Source organism: Centruroides sculpturatus, unplaced genomic scaffold, assembly GCF_000671375.1.
Source record: "Centruroides sculpturatus isolate CEXI.00-Female unplaced genomic scaffold, Cexi_2.0 scaffold2116, whole genome shotgun sequence".
Classification (NCBI taxonomy): domain Eukaryota; kingdom Metazoa; phylum Arthropoda; class Arachnida; order Scorpiones; family Buthidae; genus Centruroides; species Centruroides sculpturatus.
This window is the reverse complement of record NW_019386244.1, coordinates 49,087-69,282: the sequence shown is the minus strand read 5'-3', so window position 1 is coordinate 69,282 and position 20,196 is coordinate 49,087. Positions and strand designations below refer to the sequence as shown.

Below are 20,196 nucleotides of genomic sequence, written 5' to 3'. Positions count from 1 at the left end.
GCATAAACTTACAATATATTAGGATGATTTTCTAATTTGTAAATTTTTAGTACTAAAATTTTGACAAGAAAAAATGACTGACGACTTTTCACAAGAATAAAGTTACATTACAATACTTATTTTAATTAAAACAAAAAAATTCAAAATAAAAGTAAGGTATTCAGTTAATCACTTGCACATTCGGAAAAAAAAATTAAATTAATACAAAGCATTCGAAATTGGCGTGACTCGACCTCGTTGGTCCATCGCATCGCTTTCTAAAATCCGCCTGGCGTCAATATAATAATGGTTCTCCATTTATTGTCAGACCTTTGGATTGTTTAATGAAACTTATTCGTAACATTTATTTCAAATCACTATTATTAATCCCATTTATCGTGATTTATAAAATGAAAGAAACGGGATGATAACTAGCGTCGTCTTTCTCTATTAACCTATATTTAATGTCTATGGATGAAGCAAAGCAACAGGAATGGTAATCATTTTTTGATTTATTAAATCAGAATTATATTAACAGAATGATTCCGAATAATTTATTTTCATAAATAAATATATTTAATACGGAAATTTAAATATAATAATAATACTTAGTGTTGCTCACATTTTCGTGGTTTCAGCGCAGAATTTACATCCTGATATCTCAAGCGATTGTAGAGCGGAAGAATTTTTTTACATTGAAAGAGTTTCAATTTTACCATTCCGACTTTTTATCAATATAAGTTTGCCACGCCGCATCAGAACTAACATCGTAATCGATAAATAATTGTAAACTCATTGAATTCGTGACTTTTAATGATCTATTTACCTGAAAAGAGCTTTTGCACTCATTCTCCTTTCTCAGATCAATGTACTAAATTAAGATTTCAAAATAATTTATTTTTAAATTATTAACCAACGTAATCATTTTTTTCTTCTTTATTATTTTCCAATATGAGGCAATCGTCAAAATAAACAAATTTTGATATATTAAACAAATACTACAGCGAGGTTAGGCTACTGAAATATAGTCTATAATTTTATTTTTGTGTTGTCGAAATATTCGCATTCACCTTAATAGAAAATATATTAACGCCAACAAACGATTGAAATTTTTTTATTTCGACCATTTTATTTATTACATCACTCATAAAATTGGGAGTCCACCAATGGTGAAGTGGATAAAACTACTGAACACTAGTAGCAGGGGTGCGTTCTTTAATTCCTTCGCGACATTCGTTAAAAATTCCTGCTTTAACTAAATATTAAAAATAAGATGTCAATGGTTCGTATGATAAATACGAACCATTTATTTATTTAGCTAATTTATTTTTTAACTATTTATTTAGTTCTGAAATGCAAAATTAGTGAAAAAAATTTCGAAATACTTGTTAAAATAACAATATATTTAATTTTCTATAATCACATGCATTTTTGTATTATATAAACTGCACATTGGAAGAGTACTGCTCAGAATAAAAATTTTTTATAAATTAAAATGAAATCAAGAGAAAAGAAAACCATTATCACAAATTTTACATATTATATAAAGTAAACCTTCAAAAGTGTTTGCAAGAGATAATGAGAAGGTTCCTAAATGACAAAAGTTATGCATATGAACTAAATTTAATTATTTTTGTAGAGAATTAATAAGTATATTTATAAAAATTTATTAAACAGTAGACAATACCAACAAATAGAAATATCAACTTCAACTTTATTTATTGTTTATTTTAAAATAAAATGATTATTAAGCAACATAATTATTCATTAGAATATTCAACTTGTACTATGTTACATTACTCTTAATTATTATGAAATATTAATTTAAATGACTAAATGTTTTAATTTCAACCAATCACATTAAAATTTAAAATAAAATACAATAATTATGTTTTCAGTCCACAAACATATTATATTCAATAAAAATCATTCTGTTTAATAAGTTACATAATGTTGTTATACAACCTGTCAGAAAAATAAAACTTTACCACAAACAGCCTATAGACTAGTACTGATCTGAGGACCATGGTTTAATGTAACATGGTTAATTAAAATCACTTTAATGATGCATACTGCAAACATTCTAGAATGTGTGTTAAATATTAAAGCAGTTTATATACTTGATTTTTGTATTCAACAACATAAAATATTTAAATAAAATCTCTATTAGTAACCTGATACTGTATTTTCAAATTTCACTAAAACTGTTACTTCAAAAAATGCAACATGTTCACACTGAAAGACAGTATAAGCAGCAAGTAGCATTATTTGTATAAAAATATGAAGTTATAAAAGCAATAATAATTATAAAATATGCACTAAATTTCAGTTGAAGTTTTCTTATTGAATATATTCAAGCAATCTTGTATGGCTGTTGTTATTGCTAAAGAGAAACATCAACTAGAATAGAAAAATAATTTGCTATAATCTTCTAATTTTCTGTAATCAATATTTATTAGAACATTTATTATTATATTACAAATCTCAAATAGCAGAAATCTTCACAATAATAATTAAATTATTATTATTATTGTGACCGTAGCGTCGGCACCTCTTCGGCGCCCTGTCAGGATGACACCACCGAGTCTCTAAGGGACTCGGAAAACGCGACTTTATGTCACGAGATTCGCGAGCGGTAGCGTGTGAGCGCTTGGATTCGGAGTAGAGGTGAGGAGAGAGACGAGGAAGTGACTTACTCGGACTCCCTATTTTCTAACAAAAATTCCATTTTATTAATAAACAAAGAAAATACAGAGATATCGGGCATATTATCGGACTTAATTATACTATTCCGTTCGAGAGAGAGAGTTTACAACTGAATCGCGGGTTGATAAATACCTTTCTTTTTCCTAGGTCGCAGATCTGTAGTATGATGACACTCTTGACTCCTCTGAAATGGTCTTTCCACTAGTTCTTGTCCGTTAATTGGATCTCGGAGGTGTGGAAGCACGGAAGTGGGGTGAGATTCTTAAGGAGACACGGTGTTACTTCTGTCACGGTGTTATTTCGGAATTTTGATGCACGGGTTTTATCCTGGGTTGCGGTTTTAATCCTGGGCACGGTTTGAATCCTGGATCACGGTTTTAATCCTCGGATGACGACTTCTGTAGAGGGACTTCGGATGACGACTTTTGTAGAGGGACTTCGGATGACGACTGACNAATTTTTCCTTAACAATTTTTTTTCGCTCAAATGGTGCATTAGCAATATTAGCGCAAAAACTGACCTTAAGATACCCCTATAAATAAAAAAGATGCGTTCGCAAAATTAAGTCGGTCAAAATTTAACATTTTTTATGTTAGAATTATATATATAATAAAAAAGAGTGTTTGAAATGGTTTATTTTGTACATATTTTATTACAACACGTGTTCCGCAGCCATCTTGTATTTTATCGCACGCGTGGGATTTTGGGATCTCTCTTGAGTCGACCGCGATTGAACCTCGTTTCCTCGTTTCAGTCAAGATTGAAACGGTCGAGGGAGGTCACATCAAGGCGAACAGGGTATAAGGCTCTAGTTTAGTAGTGTTACAGAGTATAATACGTATATTTTAATATATTTTTTAAAAGAAACAAAACCACTGAGAAATGTTACGTGTGTTTAACAAGGTTCGAAAAACTTTGAAAATGTTAACAACGGGTTCGGCCGAACCTGTGCGAACCCGCTGAATATCACCACTGCACACAACCTCAAAGGATTCAATATGGAAATTAACGAATTACGAATAAGCTTTATTACGAATAAACTTTAAAACTCATGTTTATAACATGAATTTTAAGAGTGGCAGATAGACAGTGTCAATTATTCTAAAAGTAACTTATCTTCAAAATTTCTTCAAACTAATTAATTAATTAGGCATTTTTTAGACATGACTTCCGCCTTTACAAAGTAGATACAGTAAACTTAAATAGCAAGAAAAATTATTTACAATACAATATATTATTGCTTAGATATAATTATAACTTAAAATAGTTTTACTAATTTTAACATATTTACAAATTCTTTTGTCATTCATTAAAGTTTAAATAACGTTACAGAACTTTAATATGATTTCTTTATATACTGTTATATTAATTCTGCAGCTATTAAAAAAATAAATTTACTACTTTTTTAAGTCGAAACTCTTAAAGTTGATATTAATTCTTTTGCCTCTACCAGTATTTCCTTACTGTATTAAATCTTTTATTATATTATTTCTTCAGCGATTGAAATTATGTTAAGAACAATTATAGGGATGCTTTATGTCTATACTTGTGTGTTAATGATAGACAATAAGAATTCTGTAAGCCATTTTATAAGTCTTAAAATTGTCGGGTAAAATCTTGTTATAGTTTTTATAATTTGTAGAATTTCGCCGGATGATAATTTTAAGTTAATCAAAAAAGACACAGTCTGTCCAAAAATATTTTTGGTCAGATTGTATCTTTTTTGATTAATTTTTTACAAGTTAAATATAAGTTTCATAAAAATTTGTTATAGAATTGTAATATATACCTGCTGAAGAGGGGCCATCGGGTCCGAAACACGAACAAAGAGTGTACAGTACAGGTGAAAAACCAGGTAAAAAATAAAGATTTTGTTTTTCTGAATAAGATCATCTCTATTTGCAAAAACTGAAACAACAGTATAATAAGTCCTATTAATATACTAAGTCCAACGTAGACAATGATATATATATATATATGGGGGAAAAAAGGTATTATCGGGGATTTGATCTTATAATTTAAATTTGACAATAAATAACATCGAAGTGCTCTTTATAAAACTTTTGTTCTATATACAGCAGATCTTTAACCCAATACATTAATTACCCATATTGTAGCTAGATTAAAATCTGGCAATGTCATTTGATTAGCATATAAAATTGTATTTTCAGTTTATAATAATTTGTAGGATTTTCGGGTTCTTCCACTTTATGTACGTATTATGATAATAGTAAACAAAACATATATTTAAACGTTTCTCATGTCTGTGTACATAATTATTGCACTAATATAAAAATTCTTAAATTTCAACTGTTTTATGAAATTTGAGTTATGCAAATCCTATAGACATCCTCAATTACTATTAGTTGTTAAATGTGTAATTTTTAATACATATTATTAACTGTTTATAACCTTATATACTAATTGAAATTATTTTGGGAAAGTATATAAAATATATAAAGTTTTCTATTATAATAAAATAAAAAAATTCATTTCATAGAAAAAAGTAACAAATAAATACACTTAATAAATGTTCAGACTTGAAATTAAAGGCAAAGTAAATTTGATTATATTTCTTTAGTTCTATCAGGACAGTATTATATACCCTATTTGCTGGCTTATAAGGCACTCCCATTTTCAGATAGTATTTTTCGGAAAAAGTGCGTCTTATAAGCCGGCAAATAAGATTAGTTAATTTTTTCAAACAAAATTAATCAGAATTTTATTATGGTGAATAAACAAATAATAAATGGAACACAGTAATAATGTTAATTATTTTTTATACTATATTAAAATATTACTTTTATCCTTAAATAAAAGCTTTTTTTTTTTACGAGACCATATCTGGTCTCTAAAATCGCGCTGCTGTCAACGGCTGCACACCTTATAGGTATGAATGAGTAGATGTTAGGAGTTGCAATTTGGCACAGAGTATTTGGTGCGCAAATAAAAAAAACAGGCGCGAGTGCCGGAGTTGTGCATGCGTTGCTCGCGCTCTCTCCGAGACATAGTCTCATCCCAAGGATGGCTTCGCCGTTTTACTTGTTAATTTTCCATTCGAGAATGTAGAATTCCCTACAAATTCCCTTCATTAACATCTCTTCACTTTGATAACCGGACAAATAGTCTCAGGAATTTTTGTGAGTGGTCTATCCTAGTGGCCACGTCCCCTCATCATCCCGGTTTTCCTATTGTAGGCCTGGCAAAACTCACGATGGGTATGATTTAAAAGACCCTCTTAGGTCCACAGGGCTGAAAGAGGTTTAAAAAAATAATCGTTTTTTTCAATTAATTATAAAAATCCTCATTTTCGATTAAAAATTCCTTGATCTGGTAAATCTGAGGAACGGAATTCTGGGATACTAACCCATAATACGGAACAATACGAAACCTAACCCGTAATTCCTTAGAAGAAATGAATTAGTGACGTTATCATACAGCTTTTTAAATTAGTATGGTTTGGGAGCAAAGCAAGAGCCCTTGAATGTACTGTACTGTACATCAAATATAGGCACATATATATGTATATATTGTCGACCAGATAGTCAAAGCAGTTAAGACGTTTGCCAACCGCTCCTGGAAATCCGGGAAAGAATCGGATGGTCGAAAAACTCCAGGAATTTTTTGGAGTCTTTTTGCGAATTCCTGATATGTCAGGTCCAGTTCCTAACCACCCGGCCACTCCAGAAAGAATCTAATGAAACTTGCATGTATTTTCTATATAACTCAAAAGCCAGACTGAGTCAGATCATTTTTATTCAAATTTGTTATTTCTCTTTCATTTAACTCTTTCCTCCCTGTGGGCACTAACAGGGCCTTTTAATTAATTATATTTATTATGAGTTCGGCCACACCCATAATAAATATAAGGCGACTGGGCGGTGAAAAATGTGGCCTGGCATAACCAGGACAGACCGTCCGTGAAAAATTATTGACGTTGCTTGCCCAGATTCGATGTTGGGATACTAGAGCGACAGTCTCTGCTGACATAAACGCTTTATCAATAACTGAACAAAAATATAACTAGTTAAACGACGTTGTTTCTAAATATGAAATATATATATGCGATCTATTTATTAATTGAAATTTTAAAATGACTACGTTATCTAATTCGAACGAGAACAGCTGTGGAACGGCCATGCGAACTGACATTTGGACTCTTACAATATGCATTTTGTAACTTCTAATTTGAAAATAACTGATCCAATATGGGCCGCCACGATAAACTCATATTGGATTAATGCTCAGTACTTGATGGCCCTCGCAAAAAATCAAAATAGTAAATAATACCAGTTACGAGACTGACACCAATAAAATATATTTTTACATTATATCATTATTTTTACATTATATCATATTTTTAGATTATATCATTATATCGCCGCTTGTTAGTGATTTTCAATCTTCTAATTTAATTTCTTGAAAGTGTTGTATATTTTTGAAAAAATACCTGTTAATATACAATTGCCTAAAAACTTTTGCTGTTTTCATCGCCGCGTGACTGTGTTAAGCCTGGACTCCACATTACCTGAAAACAGAAACTCAGAAACAGAACTGAAACATATAGAGTTTTCGTTTCAGTTATGTTTTCGTTTTAACTTGACACTAGTAGAAATGCGCCATCTGTTGATCAGTTCTGTAATTGTCGTAGAGTCAAACATGGATGACGCTACGGATTTTGCCATGATTTCTCTGCATTTATTAACAATTTCATTGTTAATAATCTTTGAATTATTTACATTTTTTGTCGTACAGACATCTGTATTTTCTAACTTCTTCGATGAAGAATTCCAAATCTATTTGTTTTCTCATCGTTTTCGCTACACTTTCCGCCATTACGACAATCAAACTACGCGTGACTAATGAACGTGACTACGCGTCACAAATCCTTGCGTTTTTATTGGTTGCAGTAAGACAGAAGCGCGGGACGAAAACAGAAAAGTTAAATAATTTTTAACTCTGCTTTCAGTCTTGTTTCTGTCCAACTGAACGTTACAAAACTGAAAGTTTCGTCAGTTTGGCTTTCAGTTTTACGATTACTTCGCGGATTCCGGTAATGTGGAGTCCCGGCTTTATAGAAATGCTCATTGCAGTTCTATTGGCATTACAGATATGGGCCCTAAATACTAACGCGCGTCAAAACACTGTTATACTTTGTATGCTTAATAAGGCATCTAATATGTAGTTGCTCATGTTAAACGGAGAATATAATCTTTTATTTAATCTTTAATAATGAAAAAATAAAAGTTACAAACAATTGTTTCCAAAAAAATAAAATAAAATAAAATTTTAAATAAATTTTATAATTCTAAAATCAATATTTTCCTATTTCATAATCGTTCGAATTCGAATGTATTCGAAAATGTCTTTTCTTTACTATTTTATTACTCTTGACTTAGTGATTTATTTGAACTTAGAAAAGTCGGTTTCGGCACAAACTGGAATTTATTCATTTCGTAAAGTAGTCCTCTCTGATATTCGGCTAATTCGTTTGTCGAGGAATAACATCAATTACTATCGTATAAAATTTAATGCTTACGACAAAACCTTCAAATTCAGACTGTATCGAGAAAATTCGCTTTTCTCTTCGGCAGCAAAGATTTATACTTACAGAAAAAACAAGATTTTAAGGTTGCATCTTAGTAATTTAGAAAGCGCTTCCATTTACACAGGAAAAAATAAAGATGGATCAACAGTCTTTGGATACATTTACCGTAAAATGTTCATCGGAAGAATAGATACCAAAGAACAAGTGTATTTCATTGAACCCGCTATCCATTACAGCCAATTTGGAGAAAGTAATAAAACTATAATTTATACAGGTGAACAAGTATATATAAATTCATCATTTCGAGATATTAAATATAACTGTGAAGAAATAAATAAAGAATCATTACTAGCTCAAAATTACCAGCTAAATATATACAGATATACTAAATCTCTAAAGGATATTTCCACTGTTTCAAGAGAAAAACTTACAAAGAAAGGGTATGTAATTAATTAAGGTTAATTAAAGTTTGGCATATTATTTTTTAAATTTGCAACAGTGCAGCATCATAGAGCGTTACTACTTTACAATTCATTTTCTATAAGTATATTTTCTTTTACTAGATACCGTTTCTCAAAGAAATTTTTAATTAACTTCAGTTTCTTTTACCTTTATTAATTAATAACGTTATATTTCTGTTGTATATAATCCGATTCGAATACTAACTTTTTTTATTTTAAACTTTTTTCCGGATTAAAGCTATTCGGCTATGAATGAAAGTTTTTTAGTGCTAACATTTGAAAAAATTACAATATCTTAGAGAATTTAAGATATTGTAATTTTTTCAAATGTTAGCACTAAAACACTTTCATTCATAGCCGAATATCAGATAGTGCCGCCGACGAATCGAATTTTGAGAAAAATGGGCCAAATATTTAAATTCGGCACTCTCGAAAACCATTTAAATCATATTTTGTGCAGACTGGTAACCTCGTATTGTGTAATTTTCCTATTCGAATGCCACCATACCGGTGGGTCCGATAGGAAGAAGGAAGTGTTGCAGATGAAGGTTGAAGTTAATTTGACTAAAAGTAGCAGTTGTCCTCCTCCCGAAAGAGAGAATGGCCAACCACTACTAATTAATACTGGTCTACTGTTAATATTTGAAAACTGCTCCGTGTTAGACATTATGGCTCCTCATGTGATCCAGTTGCTGATCTTAACGTCCAAAAGACTTCACATGACTTGTTTAAATAAAAAAAATCTTGTAAAACTATGAGAATAATTTTATTACAGCATAAAGTTGTAATAAAATTATTCTCACAGTTTTACAACATATTTTATACAATCTGCTGCAAAAATATAAACATTTTATTACAATATAAAGTTGTAATAAAATGTTTTGAATGTTAATAATGAATTTATAAAATATGTGGGAATTATGTTCTCGTACATATCGCGTTTATAGAAAAATTACTGGGCTGCAATTTCAAAAAATTGTAGACCTATAAATTATCACTGTCCTCCACTGTCTGTCTTTCCTTTCTTAATCTTGAGAAGGGGGTTAGATAGATGAAAATCGAGACCAGATGTAGAAAGCTTACAGGAAGCCGAGATAAACTATATAGGCGCATCAGGTTTGAAATGGATGTTACGTTACTTCGATTCAAAATTTTTTTCTGAACGAAGTTAGATAGATGACAGAGACAACGGATGGTCGAGCGGTCAAGTTGGTAGCCTACCACTCTGGGGGACCCGGAATCGAAATCTGGATAGGTCGAAAAATTTCTAGGAATTTTTCGGGGGTAGTCTAAACGGATATGTCGGGTCCCGTCCCTCATCACTTGGCAGCCCCATTGTGGGCTTGGCCGGACCTATAATGGGCTTGCTAAAAAACAGGCCGTGTTAGTATTCACAAGGCGAAAAGAGTTAAAAAAAACAAAAAAAATGACAGACACGATTCTATTGCTAACAGAAAAAGTGGAAAAGTATGATGTACAGGGGCAAAATCATCACTAAAAGAATTAAAAACATTGTGATGATGTCACAATAAATAATCGCTCGTTAGAATTAGTTTGACTTATTTGGACACATGAGCTATCTGCTGGGGGATGCAACCCAGGAAGACTTCTGGAAAGCTGGANAGGGGCGATTTCTCTGGGCTAGCTTAGCATGCGCAACATGCTTAAGAAAGAGTTTTGACTACCAAAATACTTTTTATATGAGAACAAATATGCCTATAATAATATATTCTAACGTGTAAACTCTTTTATCATTTGTGTTTGCTTTTACATTGAGTGCTAGCAGGAACTCGATTGCTTGCTCGTATGGAGGTTTGCCGCAGCAAACAAGTGCGCTCGCATGACATCATTCGAAAGATTTAACACGGTCAGATTGTATCGAAAGCTTGCTGTACCCAGTCAGCATACATGTACTGTGTACTTTCAAATCTAAGTTGTGAGTTACGTACGTTCAGGGGCGGATCTACATAGGGACTAATAGAGCTTAAGTCCTATGTGTCAAGGGCCCACAAAAATTAAATTATTATCATAAAGTTTTAAGACTTTTTCTGATAAAGTTTGACATTCAACACTATTTTATAAATATTGATAAATATATTTCAACTCTGATTTTGATGTTATTAGAAATGAATGTTAAACCCCTATTTAAAAATTCTTAATTCAACAAAAAAATGAGGCCCCATTGGACTTCAAACCCATAAGCTCTAGGCCCCGAAAACCTAGATCCGCTCCTGCGTACATTGTTGCTATACGTTATTTTATCCACTCCAAATAACATTTCTGCTTATTGTTTAGTGTTAGAGTTAGGCCCAGTAATCCTATTATAACTTTCAGCTTGCCCAAAAATTTTGATCAGGATTCGCTCATTAATAAGTGCCTTCCAGTAGCCGAGTGCATAAAACCACTGAACTCTGGTAGTTAGTTAGTCGTGGGTTCGGTCATGGCAAACGGCTGGCTACGCGGAATTTCCGAGTTTTCTTCACATACTGTAAATAGGGTCCAGCTTTCCAGAAGTCTTCCTGGGTTGCATCCCCCAGCAGATAGCTCATGTGTCCAAATAAGCCAAACTAATTCTAATGAGCGATTATTTATTATGACATCATCACAATGTTCTTAATTCTTTTAGTGATGATTTTGCCCCTGTACGTCATACTTTTCCACTTTTTCTGTTAGTCAATAGAATCGTGTCTGTCATTTTTTTTTTGTTTTTTTAACTCTTTTCGCCTTGTGGATACTAACACGGCCTGGTTTTTAGCAAGCCCATTATGGGTTCGGCCAAGCCCACAATGGGGCTGCCAAGTGATGAGGGACGGGACCCGACATATCCGTTCAGACTACCCCTGAAAAATTCCTAGAAATTTTTCGACCTGTCCAGATTCGATTCCGGGTCCCCCAGAGCGGTAGGCTACCACCTTGACCGCTCGACCATCGTTGTCTCTGTCATCTATCTAACTTCGTTCAGGAAAAAAATTTGAATCGAAGTAACGTAAAATCCATTTCAAACCTGATGCTCCTATATAGTTTATCTCGGCTTCCTGCCTGTAATCTTTCTACATCTGGTCTCGACTTTCATCTATCTAACCCCTTTCTTGAGATTAAGAAAGGACAGACAGGCAGTGGAGGACAGTGATAATTTATAGGTCTACAATTTTTTGAAATTGCAGCCCAGTAATTTTTCTATAAACGCGATATGTACGATAACATAATTCCCACATATTTTATACAATCTGCTGCAAAAATATAAACATTTTATTACAACATAAAGTCGTAATAAAATGTTTATATTTTTGCAGCAGATTGTATAAAATATGTGGGAATTATGTTATCGTACATATCGCGTTTATAGAAAAATTACTGGGCTGCAATTTCAAAAAATTGTAGACCTATAAATTATCACTGTCCTCCACTGCCTGTCTGTCCTTTCTTAATCTCAAGAAAGGGGTTAGATAGATGAAAGTCGAGACCAGATGTAGAAAGATTACAGGCAGGAAGCCGAGATAAACTATATAGGAGCATCAGGTTTGAAATGGATTTTACGTTACTTCGATTCAAATTTTTTTCCTGAACGAAGTTAGATAGATGACAGAGACAACGATGGTCGAGCGGTCAAGGTGGTAGCCTACCGCTCTGGGGGACCCGGAATCGAATCTGGACAGGTCGAAAAATTTCTAGGAATTTTTCAGGGGTAGTCTGAACGGATATGTCGGGTCCCGTCCCTCATCACTTGGCAGCCCCATTGTGGGCTTGGCCGAACCCATAATGGGCTTGCTAAAAACCAGGCCGTGTTAGTATCCACAAGGCGAAAAGAGTTAAAAAAACAAAAAAAAAATGACAGACACGATTCTATTGACTAACAGAAAAAGTGGAAAAGTATGACGTACAGGGGCAAAATCATCACTAAAAGAATTAAGAACATTGTGATGATGTCATAATAAATAATCGCTCATTAGAATTAGTTTGGCTTATTTGGACACATGAGCTATCTGCTGGGGGATGCAACCCAGGAAGACTTCTGGAAAGCTGGAGCCTATTTACAGTATGTGAAGAAAACTCGGAAAATTCCACGTAGCCAGCCGTTTGCCATGACCGAACCCACGAGTAACTAACTACCAGAGTTCAGTGGTTTTATGCACTCGGCTACTGGAAGGCACTTATTAATGGGCGAATCCTGATCAAAATTTTTGGGCAAGCTGAAAGTTATAATAGGATTACTGGGCCTAACTCTAACACTAAACAATAAGCAGAAATGTTATTTGGAGTGGATAAAATAACGTATAGCAACAATGTACGCAGGAGCGGATCTAGGTTTTCGGGGCCTAGAGCTTATGGGTTTGAAGTCCAATGGGGCCTCATTTTTTTGTTGAATTAAGAATTTTTAAATAGGGGTTTAACATTCATTTCTAATAACATCAAAATCAGAGTTGAAATATATTTATCAATATTTATAAAATAGTGTTGAATGTCAAACTTTATCAGAAAAAGTCTTAAAACTTTATGATAATAATTTAATTTTTGTGGGCCCTTGACACATAGGACTTAAGCTCTATTAGTCCCTATGTAGATCCGCCCCTGAACGTACGTAACTCACAACTTAGATTTGAAAGTACACAGTACATGTATGCTGACTGGGTACAGCAAGCTTTCGATACAATCTGACCGTGTTAAATCTTTCGAATGATGTCATGCGAGCGCACTTGTTTGCTGCGGCAAACCTCCATACGAGCAAGCAATCGAGTTCCTGCTAGCACTCAATGTAAAAGCAAACACAAATGATAAAAGAGTTTACACGTTAGAATATATTATTATAGGCATATTTGTTCTCATATAAAAAGTATTTTGGTAGTCAAAACTCTTTCTTAAGCATGTTGCGCATGCTAAGCTAGCCCAGAGAAATCGCCCCTGCTTATTAGAATTAAGAAAGTACCGTTCAGAAATGAAAAAAAAACGAGTCGTTAAATACTTATATACTTATTACAGACTTTTCACCGAGTAACACTTTCGATTCCAGGCAAGTGCTAAGTGCTACCTGTCTCAGTAATGGCGTAACGTCGCGTCTATTTCGCGCTATATCATCGTCGCAGTAATTAGATGAACACAATATATATATATATTTAAAATTATATTCTTTTTTATAAAAATTCCGAATTTGATTCCGAGCTTCCCCAGAGCGATAGATTCTCACCTTAGCCGCTCAGCCATTCGGTTATGCATCTATTAGAATCAAAAGAAAATAGATCAAATAAGAAGTATTCCTGTATTGTGCTATTGCATTGTGAAAGTTACTGTATCTGAAATGCATTTATTGTAAAACGATATGATTAAAAACTTTTAAAAATGCGTATGATCAAAATTATTTTTAAATCGGAAAATTATCTTTATCTCGGTCTTATTTATTTATTTAAAAAAGTTTTTGTGTGAGTTTGAAGCAGCATGAAGCTATGATTATGTTTTATGCGTTAAGAATTTTTAAAATACGAAGGTTGATCGCGAACATATTCTTCCATCGAACAATAAAAGTAATGTTCAAATAAGTCACAAGTATATAATGAAAATTTATATTAAAGTTACCTTTTTCTAGTTATGTCTACAGATAACATTTTGAAAGTCGCCAAATGCTGCCTGAAATTTGCATGAATCGTGTTGATAAAAGATTTAAAATGAAATTAACATAAAAATAGCAATGTCTGGTTGTCTATGTAGTGTTTCCATATTAAATACATTTATAATTTTATTAATAATTCTTATTTTCAGACCAAGTTGCTCCTTAGAACTCCTAGCAGATCATACGTATTTCGAATTTATGGACAAAGATCACGAGAGAATCATCGCAGAAATGCTTTTCTACGCCATGACGGCTCACATGATATTCAGAAGAGCAGACTTAAACAACGATGGAAAATCGAATGAAATCGGATTTAATGTGGAGAAAATAACCATTTTTGAAAGCGAAAATATACAAGGATATCCTTTGCAGAATGTTAAAAGAGACGATTTCGATAGTTTTATGAATCATATATCCCAATATAAACATCCTTATTGTATGCTAATACACTTCTGTTACAGAGATTTTTGGATAAAATCTCACTGTGCGGTAAAAAAATTCAATAGAATTGGAGGAATTTGTGATCTTACTTCACTACATGAAGTGAGTAGTAACATTGCTTTTGTTTCATACATAGAAAGAGATTTTAGAATCCCTGCAATAAGAATTGCATTAAATTTACTTCATCAATTGGGACATGCATTCGGATGTGAAGACGATCCGTTAAATGATGAATTTTGTAGTCCCGAAGACGTTAATCGATCCAATGGAAATTTTATAATGTATCCAACTGTTCCTTTTGGACATCATCTAAATAATTGGAATTTTTCTATTTGTTGTCTACATGCTATGCAAAAGATTATTACAAAGAAAGGTTTTTATTTACTTTAATCATTAAAAATTAATTAGTAATTATAAAAAATTAATTTTTTAATTTTTCTTTACTAGATAAATGTTTAAACAGGGTTAAACAAGCGACATGCGGGAATGAAATTATTGAAGAAGGAGAGACATGCGATTGCAATTATTCGACGGGAATTTGTAAGAATGCAAAGGACTGTTGCATCTCTAAAGGTTCTCCATCCGAATGCTCTCTTAGACCAAAAACACTTTGCGCCCCTGCCATAGGCCAATGTTGCGACAATAACTGTCACTTTATTTCGTATAACAAAACGTGTTTCAGTAATGTTATCTGCTTCAATGCTACCAGCTACTGTGACGGCAGCTCATCATTCTGTTCAGGAGTTATGGAATCAGATGGATCGCCCTGTCTTAACACTTTTCAAACCTGTCGCCGTGGGCTGTGCATTAGCAACGTTTGCGAAGATCACGGTTTAGAACTTTGCCAATGTTCAACTATCGAAAAAGAATGTCATTTCTGTTGTAAGAATCATTCTGGAAATTGTAATACAGTAGAATCATTTAATATCTTCAATTCTAAGAAACAATTATATCTAAAATCAGAGGGTACAGAATGTAATGGTAAACGTGGAATTTGTTTGAGGTAAATATTTAAATTTATTTATTTATACAAGAAAAGTGTATCATTTTCTTTAAAACTTTTACAAATTATTTAAACAGAAACGGAACTTGCTGGATAAAGTCAAGTAAAAAGATTTTAGATTATAGATTGTGGTATTATCTTTCTCCCATCCCTTTTATTATATCAGCGATTCTAGGGATGTATTTTATGACCGATCGCAATTTAAGAAGTCCTAGTGTTGTCACCATGGCGACAAAATATCAGCTGAGGAAAGATCGATTAAGAGGAATAAGAAAAGGACATTCAATCAAACTCCACCAATATGATAATAGAGAAAAACAAAAGGTATTCGATAAAATAGTGGAGATGCAGGGAAGAAATGTAACCGAAGAAGCAAGTTTAAAAATGGAAAAACAAAATATGTTCGAAAAAAATAAAGAAAGCAGAAGTACGGAACGGGACTAACGAGATGGAAGAAACAGATAAACAGAATTTTTTGGAAACAATCGAAAACAGAAAATATATTCGAAATGAAGAAGAAAATAGTGAAACAACAGGTACTCGACAAGAAATAGAAAAAGAAGTAACAAAACTTACAGGAAAACGAATAGAAAACTTTGAAACAAGAAGCTCTTCAGAAAGCGTTGAAGATGTGAAAAAGTGAAGAAAAATTCTATCCAAAAAAAAAGATCAATTGTTTCTCTTGCCAGTATTACTTTACATTAACATATTATAAATCGATAAATAACACTTTTATTTTAGTATAACGAATTGCATTGTTTTCAGTTGATGATATAAATAAATTTTACATTTAATGGTTATTAATTATTACTTTTGACAAATTTATACAATATTAAATGCATATTTACTTTCCTGGCTGTTATATATAACAGAGGGAAAGTATGGCGATCGGTCAAAAAATGATCCTCCCCCAATATTTTTACATTTTTGGACTTAGGACACCTTAAGCTTAACTCCTATGCTTTTTGTCAAAAATTTCTGAAATATTGCAAGGAGGTTTGTTTATTCGGAGGATTGATGTTATTAAGTTTTCGCGATTAAAGGTCGAGGAGTTGTGGAAATGAAGGGAGTCGCGTGTATCTCCAGTACGGTAGGACTTAATTACAATTTTACTCGTTATTAACATTTACAACTTTTTTCTATAAAACCCATTTCTACCCTCAAAATTAAACTATTTGCCATTTTATAACAGTTAAAAATATAAAAAGTTTTTTCAAATAAAATATAACAGATGGCACCACCAAAATTTTAAATGCTGCCGGGAAAGTTGAGTAACTCGTTGCTGGTTTATTTTATCATTAGTAAGTAATATATTGTGATATAACTTTTTTATTTTTGATAAAAAAAATTACATAAACTAAAATATCGCATACTAATAACTAATTCTTTTATTTTCATATCGTACTTAAAAGTAAATCACTTTCAAAAATAAATAAAATTAGATGGAAAACTTCACCGGTTGTTTATTATGTTGCAATAAAAACGTCACTAATTAATTTTTTTCATGATTACAAATATGACAAAATTTTCTGCAAGATGATGCATGTAATATCAATGTCTACACAAAGAAGCGGAGTAATTACTACTCAAGCACGCGATGATACGGGTCATTTTAACAGGTCAATAAAACCAACCGATTTGACAAGGTCAAGCGCATAAAGTAATAAGGTCAGACGACTTTTAAATTCGACTCAACCTCTATTTTTAAGAAAATTTTCAATTTCTTTCTTTATCTTCCCCCTCCTTCTTCTTTAATGCGTGATTGCCATCGGCTTCAAATGCTGTTCTTCTTCTTTAGAAAAATAATTTATTGTCTCTTTTGATGATTTATAGATAAAGATAGATATAAATTACAGATATAGTACACAAATTGTCAGTTATTTATATATTTCATTTAAAAAAATATATTTTTCCAGATCTGTATTAATACCTCCGAGATAATTTTTTATGACTACTTTTCCAAGCTGATTATTGGAACTGGTTATTGGATTATCACAACACTCCACTTATGTCATATCTAATATAAAATCTATGATAAATATCTTACGTATAAATCATGATAAGTGTCGCGACCTTTTTTCAAAATTGATGACGACAAATTATATAGTATTTAATAGAATGATCACCAAGTGCCTGAATCTGAAGATAGAGCATGGACTTTGATAGAAATTCTAATGAAACCGAGTTATTACTTCCATTTAAAAACTTGAAGAATTCAAAACAAAACTGCTTAACAAAACTAACTGTATGGAAACTGGAGGAAGGGCTAACGCTTAAGATTTCGATGGTCCTATCTAATGTAATTGTGTGCATAAACATTTTTCAATTGAGATTATTCGTCTGCATTTAAGGCCCTTTTCAGTTACTCCAAAAAATAACATGCCTTTTCTTATATTTAAAAATTAAATATTTTTGTACATATTTCGTTGTTCGGCATACATTCATATGTGGAGTAATCCCGAACCATTACGCCATATATAGCCTTATTTCATCAAACCAAACCAAACATATAAATTTAATTCCGACGAATATTTCACATTCCGTAATATATAGGCGATATGGTACAGTACAACTTTATTACCCGATATGTTTATAAAAAAATATTTTAATATATAACGTAAATCTTTGACGAAAATTGCTTATATAATTTAAATATCAATATTGTTTCTGTGCAGTTTTACGATATTACAAGAAGCAGTGCCGTAGGTAGAGAAGTGCACAAGCACAGGGCTCAGGACAAAAGAGGCTCTGAAATGGGGTATCAAAAACTGATCAATATTAAGTGTTTACATTCAAATTTAAAATTTTGTCACCATGGGATCTGATTCCGTAAATTTTCTCGGTAAAAGTTTAAAAATAAGCGACCCATTTCTACGTATTTGTTTTTTAAATTTTTTTTTCCAGAAAAGGGGAGCAAAAACTTAAATCTTGCACAGGACACGTGAAAAGCTAGCTACGGCGCTAATAAGAAATTTTAGAATTTGCAACTTTATGATCCAGACATTCTAGTTGTTCTTTAAGTTGATTTTTTTCTTCAGGAACCCTTAAATCAGTGTTTTCCAATCTGTGAAGTGCAACCTTTAATAGAACACGAGGCTATTGCAAGGAGGCGCTCAGCTTTTACAAAATTATCATATTTAATACAAACAAAAAAAGTCAAATTGATGTCAAAAAATGAATCAGCACAACGGTTATGACTAATTCATAACCCTCGTCCGAAGGACTCGGGTACGAATGCTAAAAATCCATCCACACACAGAAACGTCTGGACAAAAGACGAGTCCCCTTTATTTAATAAGGTATATAATTTATTTCATGGGCTACAAAACAATAAGTAAGGTATTTACGAAATTAGATCGTTACGAAAATTCAGGGGGCAGCAACAATTTGTTTTCTGAAAAAGAGAGGGCGGAGGTATAGAAAGCTTGGAAACCACTGCCTTAAGCTATACAGCCAGCAAGGCCGAAGAGATCTTGTATTAGGCCCGGATTTAGAACGGAGCCCTTTTGTAATTTTTTTTCTTGAACAAATGAAATATATTGAATGTTTCTTTATTAATAAAAAACCATCTTGAAGACTGTACTTTTTGTGCTGATATTTTTCCCTTTTTAATTATATACTCCCGGGGGAGTGTATTAATAAAAAGGGGGAAATGGCGGCAATTCCTAAATGTACAGTGAATCATTTTATCATTTTGTTGTTTTCACAGTAAATCAGTTTATTATTTTATTGTTTTAACAGTGTCTTTTATTACGTATACTACTTGTTTTAATTATACTGATGTCAGCATCGAATCAGCACGTTTAATATAAGTTTACAACATTTCCATTTATGTTATTTGCAGTATTTTAAAATCGTTAACATCGTGTTAATATTGTAGCAAACACCTGGAACTTTGATCTGTAATCAACGATTTGTCATCGATATTTTACCAAACGTCGTGATTTTATTGTATATTTACGAAATGTGGTAGTATCAATTTCATAAACATGTAAGTTGAATTACAACCTTAAATTTTTATTGTCAACACAATCTAACTTGCATGTTTTTTTCTAAAATATGGTTATATTTTTTAAAAAAGCTGATGAGGTAATTAAGGTCCGAAATGTATTCTTTTTGGAAAAATAAAGTGATTTTCTAAGGCTGGTCTTGTGTCCAGTGACGGTGTAATAAGTCTAACAATAAAGGCAGGCCAACATAGTGCTCACAAGTATATATCGACCTTATGTTAAAATAATCGATACCTTTCATGCTTAGAATAACAACAGAGAATTTTTATAATTTAGTTTATTTGAATTTTAAATGAACGATCATGCCAAAAATTTATCCTACGGCGGTACAACTTTGTAAAACAAAACATTTTAAAAAAATATTTATGATTAATTCTTAAGAAATTATTAAAGAAAAATATTTATATTGTTTTTATAATGACTATATTATCATTAATTTTAAGGGG

At 32.1% G+C, this 20,196-nt stretch overlaps 1 protein-coding gene and 1 long non-coding RNA gene across 2 annotated transcripts; both read left to right on the top strand.

The window, feature by feature from the left end:
- Positions 1 to 2,510: 2,510 nt before the first annotated feature.
- Positions 2,511 to 4,541, top strand: LOC111614241. Its single transcript, XR_002754894.1, has 2 exons — positions 2,511 to 2,938; positions 4,460 to 4,541. It is a non-coding gene; the product is annotated as an uncharacterized LOC111614241 (long non-coding RNA).
- A 3,487-nt stretch (positions 4,542 to 8,028) lies between these two features.
- Positions 8,029 to 16,490, top strand: LOC111614240 (disintegrin and metalloproteinase domain-containing protein 10-like). Its single transcript, XM_023355621.1, has 4 exons — positions 8,029 to 8,673; positions 14,446 to 15,110; positions 15,185 to 15,740; positions 15,818 to 16,490. Exons 1-4 carry the CDS (start codon positions 8,036 to 8,038, stop codon positions 16,182 to 16,184), a joined length of 2,226 nt encoding a protein of 741 aa, XP_023211389.1. The 5' UTR covers positions 8,029 to 8,035; the 3' UTR covers positions 16,185 to 16,490.
- The last annotated feature ends 3,706 nt before the right edge of the window (positions 16,491 to 20,196 follow it).